General features: G+C 38.8%; 1 protein-coding gene and 1 pseudogene across 2 annotated transcripts in view; one reads left to right on the top strand and one right to left on the bottom strand.

Moving 5' to 3' along the window:
• Shroom4 (shroom family member 4) overlaps window positions 1–17,636 on the top strand; it is a 202,913-nt gene that overhangs the window by 162,042 nt on the left and 23,235 nt on the right. For both annotated transcript variants that reach the window (XM_034485508.2, XM_076919014.1), the window contains one exon: window positions 3,800–3,861. In XM_034485508.2, the coding sequence (XP_034341399.1) occupies window positions 3,800–3,861 (62 nt within the window). The remainder of the gene's footprint in view (window positions 1–3,799; window positions 3,862–17,636) is intronic.
• On the bottom strand, window positions 16,516–16,885 carry LOC117694548 (ubiquitin-ribosomal protein eL40 fusion protein pseudogene; annotated as a pseudogene).

The following is a 17,636-nucleotide window of genomic DNA, read 5'->3' as shown; positions in this document are numbered from 1 at the left end:
CAGAAGTTGAAGGGAACAAGTCATGGAAGCACATTAAAGAGCTTGATATGGATTAGATTTACATAAGCATATTCATCAACAGCCAGCAAATTTACATTAATATTTGTACATGTCCTAGGAAGCACATTTTGCCTAAAGTAGCATAAGCAAATGATAAGCTTTAACATACATGCTGAAGTATTCTTGAAGTACACTAACGCATATAATTTAATATTTCCCACCTATGCATCTTACACATATTTAATTTACATATTCCTAATATTCTAATAGGCATCGAGGCTATGGTAAACAGTATTGTTTTCTGAAGATTAAATTAAAACACTTTGTTACTTCTACAAAGTTGAACTTTGTACATTGGCTTTATGTCCTATAACCTTGCTAAACTCGCTGATGAATTCTAATAGCTCTGTGGTAGTTTATAGAAGGTTTTGCACATCTTAGAATAGAGGATCCAGGTTGTGTATGTGTTTCCCTGGAGAAGGAGCCTTTGCCTGGGTCCCCCCAGTACTGAGAGCAACGTTGGTGCTCAGTATTCAGTGTTTCTCTGTGCGAAGTTTGGTGGCTACAGTCTTGCAGTAATTGTACTTTGGTAGCTGGTAGCTTTTAAGAAATTGACATTTATGCAGATAAAATGGTTAGAACCTATTTTGAAGTGCATCTAGGAGTGGAAGATGCACTGGTTGATGAATAGAAGAGCAGACGGGCATGTGGTAAGGTAAATACAGCCCAAGCGTTATCTGTAGCATCTAGATAGGAGACATAGTTGTTCTGTGCCAACTGCTTTCCTCTTTTTGATATGTTTGAAAATATTCACAATACTAACAAAAAGAGAAAAGGAAATGTCCATAATGCCCAAAAGGCATTGAAGCTGAAACTAGACTAGCTGGGTTTAAATTCCTTCCCCTAGAATTTATAGTGCCTAATCTTTTCCATCTAAAAAATGAAGGTAATAACAGCACCTGCTTCATAAGTTGCATTAAATGGCGAACATGTGCAAAGCCTTTAGAACAGTGACTGCCAGACAGTAATCATCTTATAAGTAAGCTATTTTAAGATGAAGGGAAATTTGGCTTAGGCTTGAGAAATCTTGGCTGAAAGAAGTACTCATAAGCAAGTACTAGGGGAAGGGGGTTGAAGGGGAAGGAAAAGATGGCTACAGGGATGTCGTCTCAAGACCAGCTCCTGGGAAAGAGAAGGAAGTTCCATTGATAGGTAGCAGCAGCTGGCTGTAGCAATATAGACAAGCTGTGCCTATGCCATACCCTTTCTCTTGTACTTGGAGGAAAAAAATACATTGGGTTCCTAATGTCTGTCAGACTGGCTAAGCCTACCTGCTTAGATACTAGGCTTGTGCATAGGAATGTGCCATTTCTACCCGTGTCACCTGAATCCTGTATTCCTGACCCTGTGTGACATACAGCATGGTTTCAGATACTCCAGCTGTGACAATTAAAGTGTTTGCTTTGGTGTCTGTCTAAAGAAAGGCTGAGACTGCTCTTTCTCTCACGAAGAAGGCTATGGAGCTAACTAGCTCTGGTTCAGTAATGTCTAGAGAAGGGAAATCTGCATATACCTACCACACACATATTTTATGCCAGTTAGTTTTACATACATAGCCAGATGATTTCACTGAACACTTACATGGGACAGCCGAGGAAACTGATTCTCAGAGATCACACATCTTATAAGGTGCAGAGCCAGGATTTGAACAACATAAAAATAACTGATATATGGCTGTCCACTGGATTCTGGGTACCTTAGATTATCAATGCATTCAGTCCTCTAGCAATCAAGAAATAGGTACTCTGGTCATGAATATACTACCATATAGCAAGTGCCATATATTTGTGGTATAATGTTATACAAACATTCATATGTATACACATGCATATTTATACATAACATATGTGCATGTTATATGTGTATATAACATATATTCTATATATGTGTATCATGTATGTGTGTATAACATAACATATAACTAAGTTAAATGGGAGCGTAGGCCATTCAGTTGGTGAAGGCAAATGTGGATTCCAAAGCACCATTTCTAGCTGCAAAGGCTATGTGCTGGAGTATGTATTAACTGCCTCTTCGTGAGTAGAGTTCAAAGCCTGGGCCTTCTCCTATGTAGCAAACAGGGTAGCTTCTAGCAATATCACTATCACCAAGGTAGCAAGTTCTACTGTTAGCCTCAACTGCTACCAGTTGTGAATATTGCTTCTTTGGTGGAGCGCAGACCAGTTATAGGAAACTAAGTGGTTGAAGCAAAAGAGTAAAGTAACACAGAGAATCTGGGAAGGTCAGTGGGAGATGCTAGAGGGTGAGACTCTGGGAAGGTCTGTAGGAGTGTGTGGAGGGTTTGGTTTGGGTTACCCACTGCTATTTTCTAAGCACTTTCACAGGACTAGACCAAACATGGAGAGGAAATCCTGGTGCTTTCTGGGGCTGAACAAATTATGGTCCCTTTGCGGGCAGTGACTTCTCACAAATATGTCAAGGCAGACAGAGCCTGAAGTGTAAATTATTAGAATTTCTCAGATGCCCCACCCCCAGAGACTGTTCTCCAGTTTTATGGAAGCTGGAATCAGGAAATAAACTTCACCCTTTTCATAGTAACATCTCCTTGAGGCAGTGTCTGTATTATTCAGGCTGTTCTCGTGCACTCAAGTAGTCTTCCTGTAATAGACTCCCTAGTGTTGCGACTACAGAGGCTTCTATACACTGTGCCGGGCATTCTGTACATATCCCATTTGATCCTCACTAGTAAGCTTTATTTGCCAAATAGCAAACTCAGGTTCAAAATGGTGACAGAATGTCCGTTACATAGCACAGATAATAAATGCCTTAGCCAGTGTAACTGACACCAAAGACCTATATTCATTCTGCTTTGCCAGGTGTTTGTCCCCAAAAGAGAGGCCCACTGGGGCTAAGGCAATAAACCTTGGAAAGAACTAATAATAACAGTATTAGAGCAAAATGAATTTAGAAGATCAGTGCGGCTTAGGAAAAATGCCTTCTCTCACGTTAAGCTCAGAGTCGCCAGGTGGAGGGGTGTTAAATGCAAAAGCAGGAAGAATCTGAAAAGCAAACATGTATTCAGGTTTAGGTTCTAGTGAGAAGAAAGGAAAATTTTTACAAATGACACATATGGCTGAGCAATTCATACCTTGGAAATGCATCCAAGGTAGACAGTCTACTTCTATAACATATGAACCAGGGCACTCGATACCTGATCGCCTGGAGAAGAGCTCATGTCCGCCCTTGTCTGAAGATGTATGCACAGGAGAAAGAGCAATTGCAGGATGAGGGTAGCTGACATCTCCACTCTACCTTTGCACACACTGGGAGAGGGTTTCTGCAGCAGGACCCCTACCCAGCCCCGCCCCAGTCTTTGCTTCCAAGAAGATGCTTTCTGTATTGGAAGAAGCAAGAGCAGTGAACAGGTTCATCAGCTAAGACAACAAAAAAAAGACCTCCATCCCTCAATACAAGCAAGAGAGCCAGAGCAAACAGCAAACATGCTAAACTGGTTTTTGAATGGGGTTTGGGAAGGGAGGGGAACAGGAGGAAAACTCAGCATTCTTAGCCCTGGTCCCTGAATGCTTTCTGGATTTCTGCATGAGTGCAGTAGCTTAGCAGGCTTCCCAAAGGAAAGGCAGCCCTCCAACTGCACATTTCTGTAGCCTGTCTGGGAGTGTCCAGCTACCAGCCAAGGAACCTGGCCAGGCTGCTATTTTTGAAACCACCTAGATACCTAGCTGTTCAAAGTTCCCTAACTTATCAGAATTTTCCCTTACAGGAATTTCCTGTGGACAAGTGGAAGCCAATAACAGGAAACAGGAAAACTAGTCATTCTGGGAGGTAAGTGACTACTCAGGGATTTGGGGTGACTTTGTGCTTCTGACGCTTCATTAGAAATTATAATGGCTTTTGGTTCGATTGATTTTTCCCTGATGAAACTGATATGCTATTCACACCAAGGAATTGTTGCCATATATAATCTAATGTGCCCCCTACACTACCATCTGAATATAGACTCAATAGATGATGAGAAGATTTTAGTATAGATAGGAGTCAGCAGTGTTATAAAGGTATGTCTGAGGCAGCCATGTCTAGATACGCCTGAGGACATAGCAAACCAGACTGTGCTGAAACAAGAAAGAAGACCTAATCTGTGCCCGCCTTCCCAGTGGCCACAAGCAGTTGGAATCAACAGAGAAACATTGCTCTTTGTCCAACGTTTTTGGAATAAGGGGAAAAAAAAGAACTACTTTGCATAGGACAGAGTGTCTAATTCCTATAATTGTGAATAATGGTAGCCAACAGTCATATTCCCTAGAGATGAGGAGCTCTAAGTGAATCAGAGCTGTGGATAGTCACTGTCTTTCTGGGTTGCTGCTTGCCTGGTGTTCTCTCTCTCTCTCTCTCTCTCTCTCTCTCTCTCTCTCTCTCTCTCTCTCTGTGTGTGTGTGTGTGTCTGTCTGTCTGTCTGTCTCTCTCTTTCTCTCTCTCTCCCTTTCTTGCATCTTGGTATGCTCTTTCAGCCAGGCCAGATAGTAGAAAAGGTTTTGAGTCCATGATTTTGAGTCCAATTTCCTTCTCCAGAGTAAAACAGAAGACAGAAATGAAGGTTGCAAGCATGCCTGTTCTCCAAGGGAAGGCACTAAGAGACATGAAAAGAATCTTGGTGTGCTGGCCCCTAAATAGTCCAGAATTCTTTCAGGTGGTCTACATTATACTCTATTACTTTCAATTACAATATAACTATACCATCTCACCCTTCTCTTTCTTCCCTCCAACTTCCCCATATCCTCTCCCTCCAGCACCTTCAATGCCTCCCCTTATTCATGCACTCTTTTTCTTTTATTATTATTGTCAAATACACACACACACACACACACACACACACACACACACACACACGTATAAATGCACCCCTCTGAGTCTATTTAGTGTTGCTGGCATGTATATGATTTTAGGTGTGACCGCTTGGTATTGGATACCCAATTAGGGGATCCTCCGTGAGGATTACCAATCAGAAGCTTCTTTGATGAAGGATAAAAGCTACAGTTAGCTGTGGTGGTAATCAACAGCTTTCTCATTGGACTTAAGGCCCATTCAAACAAGAGGAAAAATATACCTTGAACTGGAAACCTAGCCAACTATCCAGGGATACTGAGCTTATGGGTCTTAGTGGAAAATCTGCTACTTAGAAGAAACTTACTCATTTTCTCTGACAGTGGGAAAGAGGATGATACCCAATATTTATTAATCATCAGTCATTGGGATGATTGGACTACATTTGAATTAGCATTTCCTCTCTACAGTACTTTTGCTGTCTGTCTTATAGATGTGCTCTAGAGAAGCCATATAGTTTAACTGAGGTAACAGATAGTGAATGGTAGTGTTAGATTTCAGACAGTCTGACCCCAACTTTCCTTCTCCCCTTTCCCTCACCATTTCACTTGCTTCCATTAGGATCCCAAAAGGACAGCCTGCAAATAAGTTCCTCAATAGAGTGTCTCAGGAGTCCAAGTTCTAGGTACTTGTTTCTTCACTGGTCTTGATCAGCCTCCCTCCACCAAAAGCTCTGGACTGGTTTATACTATGTCCTTGGGGATATTATTTTAATCTAGTGATACTGTCAAATTTCATATATTATTAGGTTGAAACCTTTAAAAGAAGATACTATACCTTGGGCATAGCTTTATTCCATGTGCTTAATACAGAGAGGTTTTGCAAGTGGTATTTATCACCTGGTGGCCGAAAGAAGAAATAGAATCTCCTTACCACTACATGGGTGAAAAGACACAAAAAACAATAATGCTAACTGACATTTTCCTGTTTTTTTCCCTTTCTAATTTCCAAAACACTGGGGAAAGAATCTATGATCTTGTGCATACTAGGCAAGTGCTTCACCAAAAAGCAATACCCCAAGACAGTAAATAACTCAGTTATATGCTGTAAGCACCGTGGAATGCATTTATCACTGCGAGGTTGTAGGGTGGGTATAATCAGTGTGGGTTCAGGTTCTGTTCCGTGCATTACAGAGAAGCAATTGTGGCACACACAAACACATTCATTTGCCTAAAGCCCCTCGGCTGATGAGTTGATTCTGCCTAAGTAGGCTCACTTCAGAAACAGTATTCTGCATCGTACCAATCTCCAAAATGCTTCTCCTACTCACTTGTCCTTGAAGTAAGAGTCTTACTGAAAACTTAGCATGTGTACTGCCTTTTGCTTAGCAAAGTGGGAGCTACTAGTGAAAGAGCAGTGAGAAGCATTGTCTGCCCACAGCTTGAGCAGAACAAGAGTAGCCCACACAAAGTTCAGCAGCGGTAATAATATATTATTACTTGCAAAACAACCTATGTGCTATGGGTTGGGTTGCACAACTTTATGGCGGAACTTTTTTTTTTTTTTAAAAAACAATTCCAGCAGGTAGGTATTAGATCAGGGTGTGGGATCTCAGAGTAGAGTGTGTGACAGAAACATCCGGAGAGCTTGTTGAAACATGAGAGCTAGTTGGACCCCAGAAAAATCTAATTTCACAGGTGTGACGTAGGGCTCAAAATCAGCATTGCTAACTGACATCCTTGGGTGATGGTAACACAGGTAGTCCTAGGACCACACATTGAGAATTGCTAACTCAAATAAAGGATTTGAGGTTCAGGGAGGGTGAGTTAGCCACTCAGGGTCAGATCTGGTAAGGGTATCAGCTCAGTTTTTAAGCAAGATTTCCTTACCAAAGGTTCCAAAAGAACACAAAGTTTCACCAAGAAACACTAGGCCCCAGCGCATGATAAGTATTTATTGTGGGTTTTTTATCATCAGTTCATGGGAGGATAAGAAAACTGGACTGAAGGTGGTAGGAGAGGAGACTAAGCAAGGTGTCTTGGAGGAATCAACCCTACTACTAAAGTTAGGGCCTAGGAGTTACTACTGCTTGAGTTGAGATCTGTGTTCATGGGCTCCTTCCCCCACACCCTCCCTCTCTGTGACTTTTCCTTCTCATCTCTTTCTTATCTCGGTCACTGTCTTCATCTCTTCTTATGTGTAAGATAGAATAAGAACAACAACATCAAATATTTATGAGACTCAAATGAGTAAATATAGAGAAACCCTTCCAATCAAAATTTAACACTAGGTATCTTAGTCATGCTGATGAGGAGAAGGGACGGCACATGCTCAGCAATCAGAGTAGAGAAATAGAATTAAGGAAGCTTTAGGCAAGGATAGGTAAGCCTGGAGAGCAAGATAGGATGACCAACATGAGAGCAAGTCTTGTTCACGCATCACTGGTGACTACTAAGTTCTGATTGGATAGCACATTGAAGCTCTGATGTGCTGTGCATGATGTGGTGGTTACAGACAGCAGTAATGAACTGTACATCTGAAAAAGCTAGAAGAGAGATTTGAACATTTTGCCATAAAGACATGATAAATGTTTGAGGAGAGATGTTTATCCTGACTTAATCATTCCATGTAATCATATCAAATATATACAATTATTCATTGTATATATGTATCAAGCAATACCTGGTACCCCACTAATATCTACAACTTAAGATATATATCAATTCAAAATAAATTCAAAGCTATGAAAGAAGAGAATGGGACCTGGAAAATGACTAAAATTCCTTCTATAAGACGATGAAACTTTCAAACCCAAATAAATTCAAAGTAAAAATTATTGACACATTGACTTGATAAATGTGGCATTTTCGGCAAGTTGGCAGCATTGGCAAACTGAATGAGTTGGAGCGTAACCAAGATGGGCAGCCATCCAGGGATTAAAATGTGTTATGGACAAGGAGGGTGGATGTGGAGGTGCAGTAGAAATACAGAACAAAAGATAGATAAATGTGTGTGATGCTTTGGGAGAAACATAATTGTTTGTTATGGAAACAGCACCACAGAAAATTAAGCACAAGAAGAAGTAGCCTTGTTTCTACTACTTACTACTCCTGTTTTCTGTTGGCTTTTTCTCTAGGTGTGATGATTATCCCTGGCAGAGTTGTAATAACTATGCAAATGAGCTTTTGTATCTTGATACACTAGGCATTATTTGATAAATAATTTTCATTGAGGCTTCCTCAATAATTATAATTTTAACAGCTATAGAATATTTCATCTGCTTATTGTATAGTAATTAGCTTAGTCCTTCCTAAATTGTTGAGTAATCCAGTTGTTTTCAAGGTTTTTATACTATAATGTTATTATCTAGAACATTTTGAATAGCTATAGATTGTTTTCTCATTTTGAATTTTCTCATTAAAACAATTATCTCTACAACAATTCTTAAAGAATCTATATCTGGCGTTTGTATTACAAGGTCACAATATATGATTATTCTTAAGACCCTTTACAGGTTTAACAAACTTTCCTCAAGAGGCATTTTACATTATTGTCTGCAATATACTACAATAGTTCTTTATACCAAATATGGCCATCATTGAAAATTTTTCTTTTTCTAACACAACAGTTATACCTGCTAATCACCTTAATTTGCTTGCCTTGATCATTCTTGTTTGACCATTTTTTCATGTGTTAATGTGAGATTATTTGCTTATAACTACAAGACATCTTTTTGAAGGACAAGTAGAAAAAACTGGTTCCAGAACTTTGGAACAAAGGACCTAATTCAAACTAGCTGAGTCCCGGTAGCCTGAGAAGTTACAGACATAAATGAGAGAGTCCAGAGAGGGAGGAGGTTTAGAGAAGATGCTAGCCTAGAACCGAGATGTTAGTGATGAAGTTAATGAGGTCTACAGGCAGATTCTTTAAAGGGTGCTTGTCGAACATCCAGCCAGGGTAAGATGAGGGGGAGATGATTATAAAGCAGAAGTGGTAGAAGAAATTATCTGTCAATGTACTGCCATCATGGAAGACAGCAATAATGGGCTTTGACAGTTTGCAGTCATAAGGTTCCTTCAGGAAAGCAAATTTAGCAAACTACTGGGTATGGAAAATACATGGCATGATTGCCTGTAATGATGTTCTGTGAAGAAGAAATGAAAACATCTTCAGTCATTATGAATTTACTCATTCTGAGTAGGCAGTTTGAGTGTGCTTGGTAATGATGTATAATCATTACCACAGTCCAGTTCTAGAATGTTCCTGCCATCCTGCAAAGATTGCTCCTGCCTATTTATAGCAGTCACTTGCCATTCCCATTTTCAACCTGATGCAATTGCTAAGTTGTTTTCGGTCTTCATAGATTTGCTCTTCTCTGTTTACCTCATTTAGGTGGAATCACATAACACACACGCTTTTGTGTCTCATGTTTATTAATTAGAATGGTATTTTAGCCATTCATCTACATGGTAGCATATTCCAGCACTTCATTTTTCTTTATTTCCAAATAACATGATGAGATCACTTTTTTCTTTATCCAGTCATCTACTAAGAGATATTTGTAGTTGCTTTTAATTTTTGTTACAAATACTATTGTTATGAACATTCATATATAATGTTCTAGGTAGGGATGTTTTCAGTTCACCTTAGCGTCTAGCTGAGATGTTTATGCACCCATATTATTGCTATACTAGTCACAAGAGCCAAGATAAGAAATCAGTGTAGATGCCCACCGACAGGTAAACAGATAATAAAACACACACACACACACACAGAGAGAGAGAGACAGAGAGAGACAGAGAGACAGAGAGACAGAGAGACAGAGAGACAGAGTTTTAGAACTTTATTTAGCCATAATGGGAGAAGGTTATGCCATTTGTAGAAAAGTGGCTGGAACTGAAAATGATAGTGTTAAGTGAATTAAATTAGATTCAGAAAGAGAATTGTCACGTTTACTCTCATGTTGAACATACATATATGTTTGTGTGTGTGTATATATATATGACATGAAAGTAGGATATTGTGTAGAGAAAAGAAGGTATTAAATAGATGGGCAAGGAGAAGAAGGGGGAAAGGGGAAGAGAAAAACCCAATACTGTATTTCCCCTCATATGAGGACTCTACATTGAGCAATATATAGGCAGATGTGAAAACAGCTGGAGTTGGCCCTTGAGGGAGACCAGTGGAGACAGAGTACAAAGGATATGGTAATAAAGGGTCATGAGAAAACTACAATTATACATGTATGAAATGCCATAATGGGATGTAGTACCTTATATGCTAACCTTAAAACTTAGTAAGATACAGGAAAGGGTTATTGTTTTTTTTTTTTTTTTTTTTTTTTTTTTTTCAGATAAGAACTAGAAAAGACCCAGTGGGGATATGTCATTTATAAGGAAAAGTCCTGATGGAGCTTTTCCCCCAACACACACTTTTTCTTAGTACCACACACAAACACTTTCACATTTATTATGTCATTTCTGTCACAACTGGAATGATGGGTGTAGGTGGGAGAATCAAAAGCATAATCTTGAGCTACAGGATCTGCCTCAAAGCAGATAATTCTAAGTCGTTCCATTCTTAGTCGTTTCTCTCAGTCGTTATTGACTCTGCATGCAGAGAGAATGCAAACTCATTTTGGTATTAGTAGGAGGGGGACATTAGGAGTAGATCTAGTGGGGAGAAAGTTACATAATTATAGGTACTTAAAAGCCAACAGATATTCTTTTCTGGATTATCTCTCTTGGACTTCTGTACTTGTAATTGCCTACCTGGATCCTTTTTATTTTTTGCATGTAACTTCACAGTATATATTTATTATATACACAGCCATGTTAATCCCAACAATATTGCATACTTTATTTTACCCAATTCACTCTGGAGAAACCTAATGCTAAGGAAGAAACCGAAAGAAGGAAAGAGATCATTATATTAGTAATGACAAGACAAAGGTATGATAGGTAGCACTTACTGTGTGCTTACTATTTTTCAGACCCCTTTTACATAAATTGTGTTATCACTTATTATGAACTTCTGTGATTATTACTATTCAAGGCATAGTTTTGCCAATAAGACAACTGACTCACAAGAAGATTAAAGTCACAGTCCCAAGGTTCGACAGTCATCTTATTCCAGAGCCCATTACCCATGGGTTTATATTGTATTTAACAAAATTAGAGCTCTGTGCAGTTGTTTCAACTCTCTGCTGAGGATTCTCTTTTCTCTATCCTATACCACCTTGGGTTGGGTGTGGAGGATCCAGGATCCACTTCCTATTTTCTGACTGAGTAGAAGAAAATGGGTAGTTGAATCTGGTTGCATAAGAAATAGTCAATTTCCAGGAAACCCTTACGGGTAAGATTGTAACCTTTAGAAGCATGTCAGACTTGTTACAAGTGTGACAAAGCAAACATTTCAAGTGTTGAAACATGGGTGATAATACAACACTGGGTACACAACATTTTAATCAATGAAAGAAAGAACAATAGAAATCCAATGAGAGAAATAACAATAGAAATAAATAAGTATCTGCAATTTGCTTCAGCTTGCAAAGACTTTATAAGGTAATGATACAAATCTCCCAAGTTAATCTACTACAACTAGTATACATAGTATGTAATGTACTACACCTAGAATCATCTTGGGTGCTTTATAGAACTTGTCAAATCCATAGTGAAATGAATCTGGAAGAAGACATTATCTAGCATGACAGTGGACTTGCCCTCTCAGATTTAAGAGATAATGGACTTGTGCCATTATCAGATACATGATAGTTAACTTTAAATGCCAAACAAAGTTTTAAAAGGATTCTATGAACAAACAAGCTAAATTTAAAATATGGAACACACTGGAAACAACCAAAAACTGGTTTAAAAAATTAATTTCTTTAAGAAATTGGAGTGATTTAAGATATCTGAGTGAAGGCTAATTAACTTCCAGATCGTATACCTGACTTAGATTGACAGCACATTCTAGTTAGAAGGTAAAGCAGTGCAATAGCATATTTATTTCAGCTGAGAATAGAAGATAAATCTGTGGCTGTTAAGTTGAAGATGTCATTAGAGACAAGATGGATGGGTTGAAATATAAAAAAGTTAGAAAAAAACTTTGTTCGACAAAATGTAATAAAACGCTAAGCTGCAGAATGAGGGAAATGCCTGGGAACAACATTATTGATAACAGTTGCCTGTCCAAAATATATAAAGAATGGATATAGACAGAGAAGGTCAGTTTGAAGATTTAACTTTCTAAGTGGACAAAGAAAATAAGCAGGCAGTTTACTTTACACCCAAGGAAAGCAAACTGTAAAAATCACTCCGTGGAAAACTGTAACCTCTATAGCAATTAAAGAAATATAAATAAAATCAATTTCAAGTTATTACAGCATTCTTATTAAACTTTCAACAATTTGCAGAAATGCTAAGTAAAATTATAAAAATCCTACCTAGGCAAGGCATGTTTAAATAGTTTTTTTTTCCTGGAAGCAGTATATATTGGTTCAGTTATCCTAGAGGACATTCTGGAAATAGTGACAAGAATGCATTACTCATCATATTCTGTCCCAATATACCCCCAAGGGAATAATCCAAAAGATAAAATTAATTTCTCGAAAAATGTTTCTACTACTTCTACTTGTGGTCATTGAAAAAGCTTAGCAACGTATTCTATCATAAATGATGGACTAGAATAGAGCAGCCACTAACAATGACAGGTAAACAAATACTGAATTTTTCACAGAAATGGGGATGTGTAATAATAATAATGTAATAATGTTACCTTACTCCAGAAAGGTAAACACTAAACCATGTGTTTAATTTGAAAGGAAATTCATGAAAAAAAATCTGATTAAATGTAACTAGCTTGACTTGAAAGAACATAGTGTGCTTTGGGGTATGTGTCAAAATGTTGGAATTTGCAATAAAAAAAATGAAAAGAAAGTCTAAAGAAGTAGCAGACCATGTCGGCTTCATTCAGTCCTGGGAAGTTTGAAATCAAAGGCTCTGCAAATATTTGTATATCAATGACAGACAGGTTCTCACCAGGCATGCTTGACTACACTCTGGACTACAATTTGGTTTGCTAGAACTTTCTACCAGGTAGTACTTCTGCTTATTTAAATCCAGAACTTTGACATCCAGAGGGATACCTAACCAGACTGTCATGAATCTTCACATACGTCACTACTACCGCGACATAGTATTCCACCCTCCTCCCATATACATACATAAAATATTATCTGATTCCTTCTCATAATTTTCTTGAGACCTTTTTATTTCTTTTCATCTAATCATTGTCCTATTAGGAAGGGGGAAAACTTAGGTGTTCTGTCTACCAGTGTAACATCTATATCTTTGATATCTTCATTTGTAGAATTTGGAGTCGTTTAGGCAGGGGGTATAGAACTAAGCTTTACTCATGACAACTCCATCAAAGCAAGGGTTTCTCTCATTGAATGACAGTTTATTTTCACCTCTTGGGGGAAAGAAAGAAGGGTTACAGTAAGTCCTGGCACTTAGCATTTGCTGTTATCAACTGGAAGTTTTTGTGAGCTCAGGGTCAGGGAGAGATGACAACAGCAAGCTCTATGGGTCTTTTCTCCTTCCTAGCCTCCTTTGGTCTTGTTTCCTGGATCTTGAAAATGTTTCCTCCAATAATAACCTGGGAGTGGCTGTTTCTCTTGGAGCAGTCTTATCTCTTGACTGTGTGGGGAAGGGAAAGGCAAGAGACATTGGCCCTGTATGCTCTTGCTACCATGATCCTGGAATGCCAAGCTATTGTGGTAAGTTTAAAAATAAAATTTCCAAGCAAGAAATCTTCAAAAGACTGGAGGAAGAGGCAGGAGGAGATCTTTCCGTCTCTGACAGTACTGCTCTTAGTTTTCAATTGGATCCCTGTAACATTTTTAACAAAGAAGGAAAACTTACTTGTCAGAAGAAAGGGCAACCTCTGCCAAGAAGGAAAAGAGAACAGCCTTGGCATGCCATTTGCTTTTGTTTCTGAGATACGGCCATATAACCTCCTAACTGGTATCAACAAAACCTTGCTTATTTCATGCTTCCTCTCTTTTCTTCAGTGAGGAGCTAAATAGAGTCTTCAGAGATACCTGGAGGCAAATGCAGTAGTCTTCCCTAGCAATCCTTTCTTCAATGGGACTGTCCCCAGAGCAAAATACTGGGGACATTCTTCTTTCTTACTTTCTAAGAAAATGATTTGTCCTTTTATCCTCAGGATTCTTAGCTACAAACTAGATAATGCTGCCTTCTTTACTGGTATTGGGAAAATTGATTAGACTACATGGGTGAAAAAGCTAAAATAGGGCTCAGTATGCATTGAGAAGCAAGGAACTCTAGCTTCTGCCCATCAGTGACTACCCCTGACTTCCAAGCAGAAAATCCTTACTTTGTCCCAAAGTAGCATTACAGATTTCTGTACTAATTATAATTCCTGTGCCTTTTCAATATTAAAACCTCTACAGGTTGATATTCCTGGCTTGCGCTTAACATAATTCAATGGAAGACTATTGGATCATCGTGCCGCAGTAATGCTGAGAAGAACCCTGGTCTATGATACTTATAAATTTACATTCTATTCGTTTCCAAAGCCAAGAAGGCAGGAGAGTAGAGCAGAAAGTATTGTGGGAGAAACTTGAATCTGAATTCTAGCAGACTTTCAAAATCTACTTACATAAAAAGATACACGCCTTTGAATGAGATATGTAACCATCTTAGTCTCAGAAATACTTGTCTCACAAAACCTTCCTGAAGATTAACTATATACAATGGTATAGAAATGCTTTGTGATACATAGAAAGATTCCCAATAGATGAGCATATTATCATTATTAGAGTGAGGTCTCTGACTTGGGCCACAGCATATAACTGGGCAAAAGGCACAGTATAAGCCCATCAGAGCTGTACTCATCAGCAGTGTTTATATCTATCCTTGTTTATATCTAGGAAGTTAGGCAGTGTTGCCTGCTAGTTAAGTTCAGCCTTGCTCAACAGTCAAGAAACCAGACCTAGGCTCCTAGCTCAGCCAAATGACTACATAGCCAGGATGTCCTAGTTTGTCAACGATTTTAATTGTAGATTCATCCACCCACTCTTTTTATCCAGTAAAAAGGATGCATTGATAAAAAGCAAGTTAGCCCCTAGTAAGTTCACCACACTCCAGTGAAGTATACACATTCAAGTATATTGGAGCTGCACACATTGCTGTATTTTTTTAATGACCCAAATTGAGTGGGTATGGGGTATGTATCTGGAAAGAATTGTGGGAGGAGGGAGGGATATGATCCCAAAATATGTGTAAAACTCTCAAAGAGCTAATAAAAACTATTTTTAATATATTTTCATTGGAAATGAATTACATCACTTTGTCCCTCCCAGATACCATCTTGAACCCCCACCCTCAAATAGATAACAAAGTTGTGGTAGTAGATCATTTCTAAGGTCTATAATCTCACTAGCCCCAGGATGCTTGCTAGGTTCCCAATGCTAGGCATGAGTTCTCTTCTGTGGGCCCTAAGTCCAACTAGACAGCTGTTGGTTGCCACAGATATGTGAGTGCCATTTCTTATACCTTTATGCATATCTTGCCATGCTAGTCCTTGTTATGATTCATAGATTTGCACAATATTTTCTGAAACCACAAATCTAGATCAGAGAAAAGAGGCTTTCAGGTAAGATACAGCTTGAACATCTAGGTCTTGTGTCCTAAGTGTGGGGTATCTTCAGCGATAGGGTCTCACCCCTAAGCCTAGAGAGATAACCAAGGGCTACATTGATAATCTATATTATTTTAGGAGTTGCTTGGACTACCAGAGCCAGACAGTCAAAAGAAGTTTCTCATGCCTGGTATTATGGTTTTTGTTAGTCTGTGATTCTTATGGGGAATACTGCTGCCAGTCAAAGTGGGTTAACTTCTTTTAACATACAGAGAGAGAGAGAGAGAGAGAGAGAGAGAGAGAGAGAGAGAGAGAGAGAGAGAGAGAGAGAGAGAAGCGGGGACAGAGACATAGAAAGAAAGTACACACATAAAGAGAAATTTGAATAATTTTAGGCAAATATAAAATATGATTACTTGTGGCTTTCTCAAACTAAATTGGCGTTATATGTTCCACATCCTTCCTTCTCCTTCTGGTTTGATCTCCCTCCCTTCTTCCCATTTGAAGCTCCCCTCATTATTCCATTTCTGGAATCGTCTGATTCCTGTTATTCCTTTTCTGCTATCCCCCATCACCTGTCTACTTATACTTTTCTGGTTTCTATTCTTAGTCCATATTGTACACTCACCTCTGAGGATCTGGAGCTAAAAACTACCAATGAGAGATAACATGCAGCATTTTGGGGGCCAGTCTGGAATACCTCACTTATTAGAATCTTTTCTAGGCCCATCATCTTGCATACAAATTTCATAATTTCAGCTGAATAGTATGGTAGAGCATATGTATAGAGAGAGACCTTATCTTCTTTATTTATTCATTTGTTGAAGGACATTTAAGTTGTTTCTACTTCCTAGCTATTGTGGATAAGGCAACAATGAACCTGGCTAAGCAAGAATCTTTTTTTTTTTTTTTTTTTTTTTTTTTTTACTGCTCCAGTTGATGGAAAGGGACTTTATTTAGTTCCAAGGTTACAGGCCAGATATGGCTCCAGCTTTATTTGACCTTCTTCTTGGGGAACAGGTTGTTGGTATAGCCACACTTTTTCTTACGGCAGTAAGAAGTGGGGGTATGGCATGCATAGCACTTGCAGCAGATCATCTTGTCACAGTTGTGTACTTCTGGGAAAGCTGACCAAGGGATGGCTCAATCATGCCACCATGTAGACACAGCACCAGGTTCAGGGTGGACTATTTCTGGATGTTGTAGTTGGACAGGATGCGGCCATCTCAAGCTGTTTACCGACGAGTATCAGCCTCTGCCGGTCAGGTGGGATGCCTTCTTTGTCTTGGATCTTGGCCTTGACGTTCTCAATGGTGTCATTGGGCTCTACCTCAAGAGTGATGGTCTTCATGAAGATCTGCATGTTGGCATCTGCCACTCAGCTGCCTCCTGGAAAAGAAAGAGAGCAAGAATCTTAATTGTAGAATATTTAATCCTCTGAATACATACCAAGGAGTAGTATATAGCTGGGCCATGGTAGATTTATTTTTAGCTTTTTTGAGAATTCTCCACACTGATTTTCATAGTGGCTAAAGCAGTTTGCAATCCCGCCAATAGTGAATGAGTGTTTCTTTGCCCCTTATTTGTTTTTAGTTGTTTTGTTTATCTTTGTCATTCTTGACTGAGAAAGGAATATTGACGTTTTTATTTGCATTTTCCCAATTTCTAGGGATGATGAGCATTTTATTTGGAGGCATTTCTTAACTATTCTTTTCTTCTTTTAAGAACTCTCCATTCAGGTCCTCAGCCCAGTTTTTGAATGGGTCATTTGTTTGGTTTTGCCTCTTTGTTTTCTGAGTTCTTTATATATTCTAGGTAGTATTAACCCTTTGTCGGATGTATGGATGACAAAGATTCTCTCCCATTCTGTTGGCCTCTCATTCACTCGGTTGATTGTTTCCTTAGTTATACAGAAGTGTTTTAGTTTTGTAGGCTCCCGCTTTGTTAACTGTTGGCCTTATCTCTTTGGCTAATAGAGTCTTGTTCAGGAAAGTCTTTTTTTTACATCCATACCTTGTAGGGTACTGCCTGTGTTTTCTTCTAGAAGTTTTAGTATTTTGGGATCCAAATTGAATCTACTTGGACCTAATTTTCGTGCCAAGTAATTAATAGTG

This window comes from Arvicanthis niloticus, chromosome X, assembly GCF_011762505.2.
Source record: "Arvicanthis niloticus isolate mArvNil1 chromosome X, mArvNil1.pat.X, whole genome shotgun sequence".
Taxonomy (NCBI): domain Eukaryota; kingdom Metazoa; phylum Chordata; class Mammalia; order Rodentia; family Muridae; genus Arvicanthis; species Arvicanthis niloticus.
The sequence above is the reverse complement of the archived record's forward strand: the minus strand, read 5'-3'. Positions and strand labels throughout refer to the sequence as shown.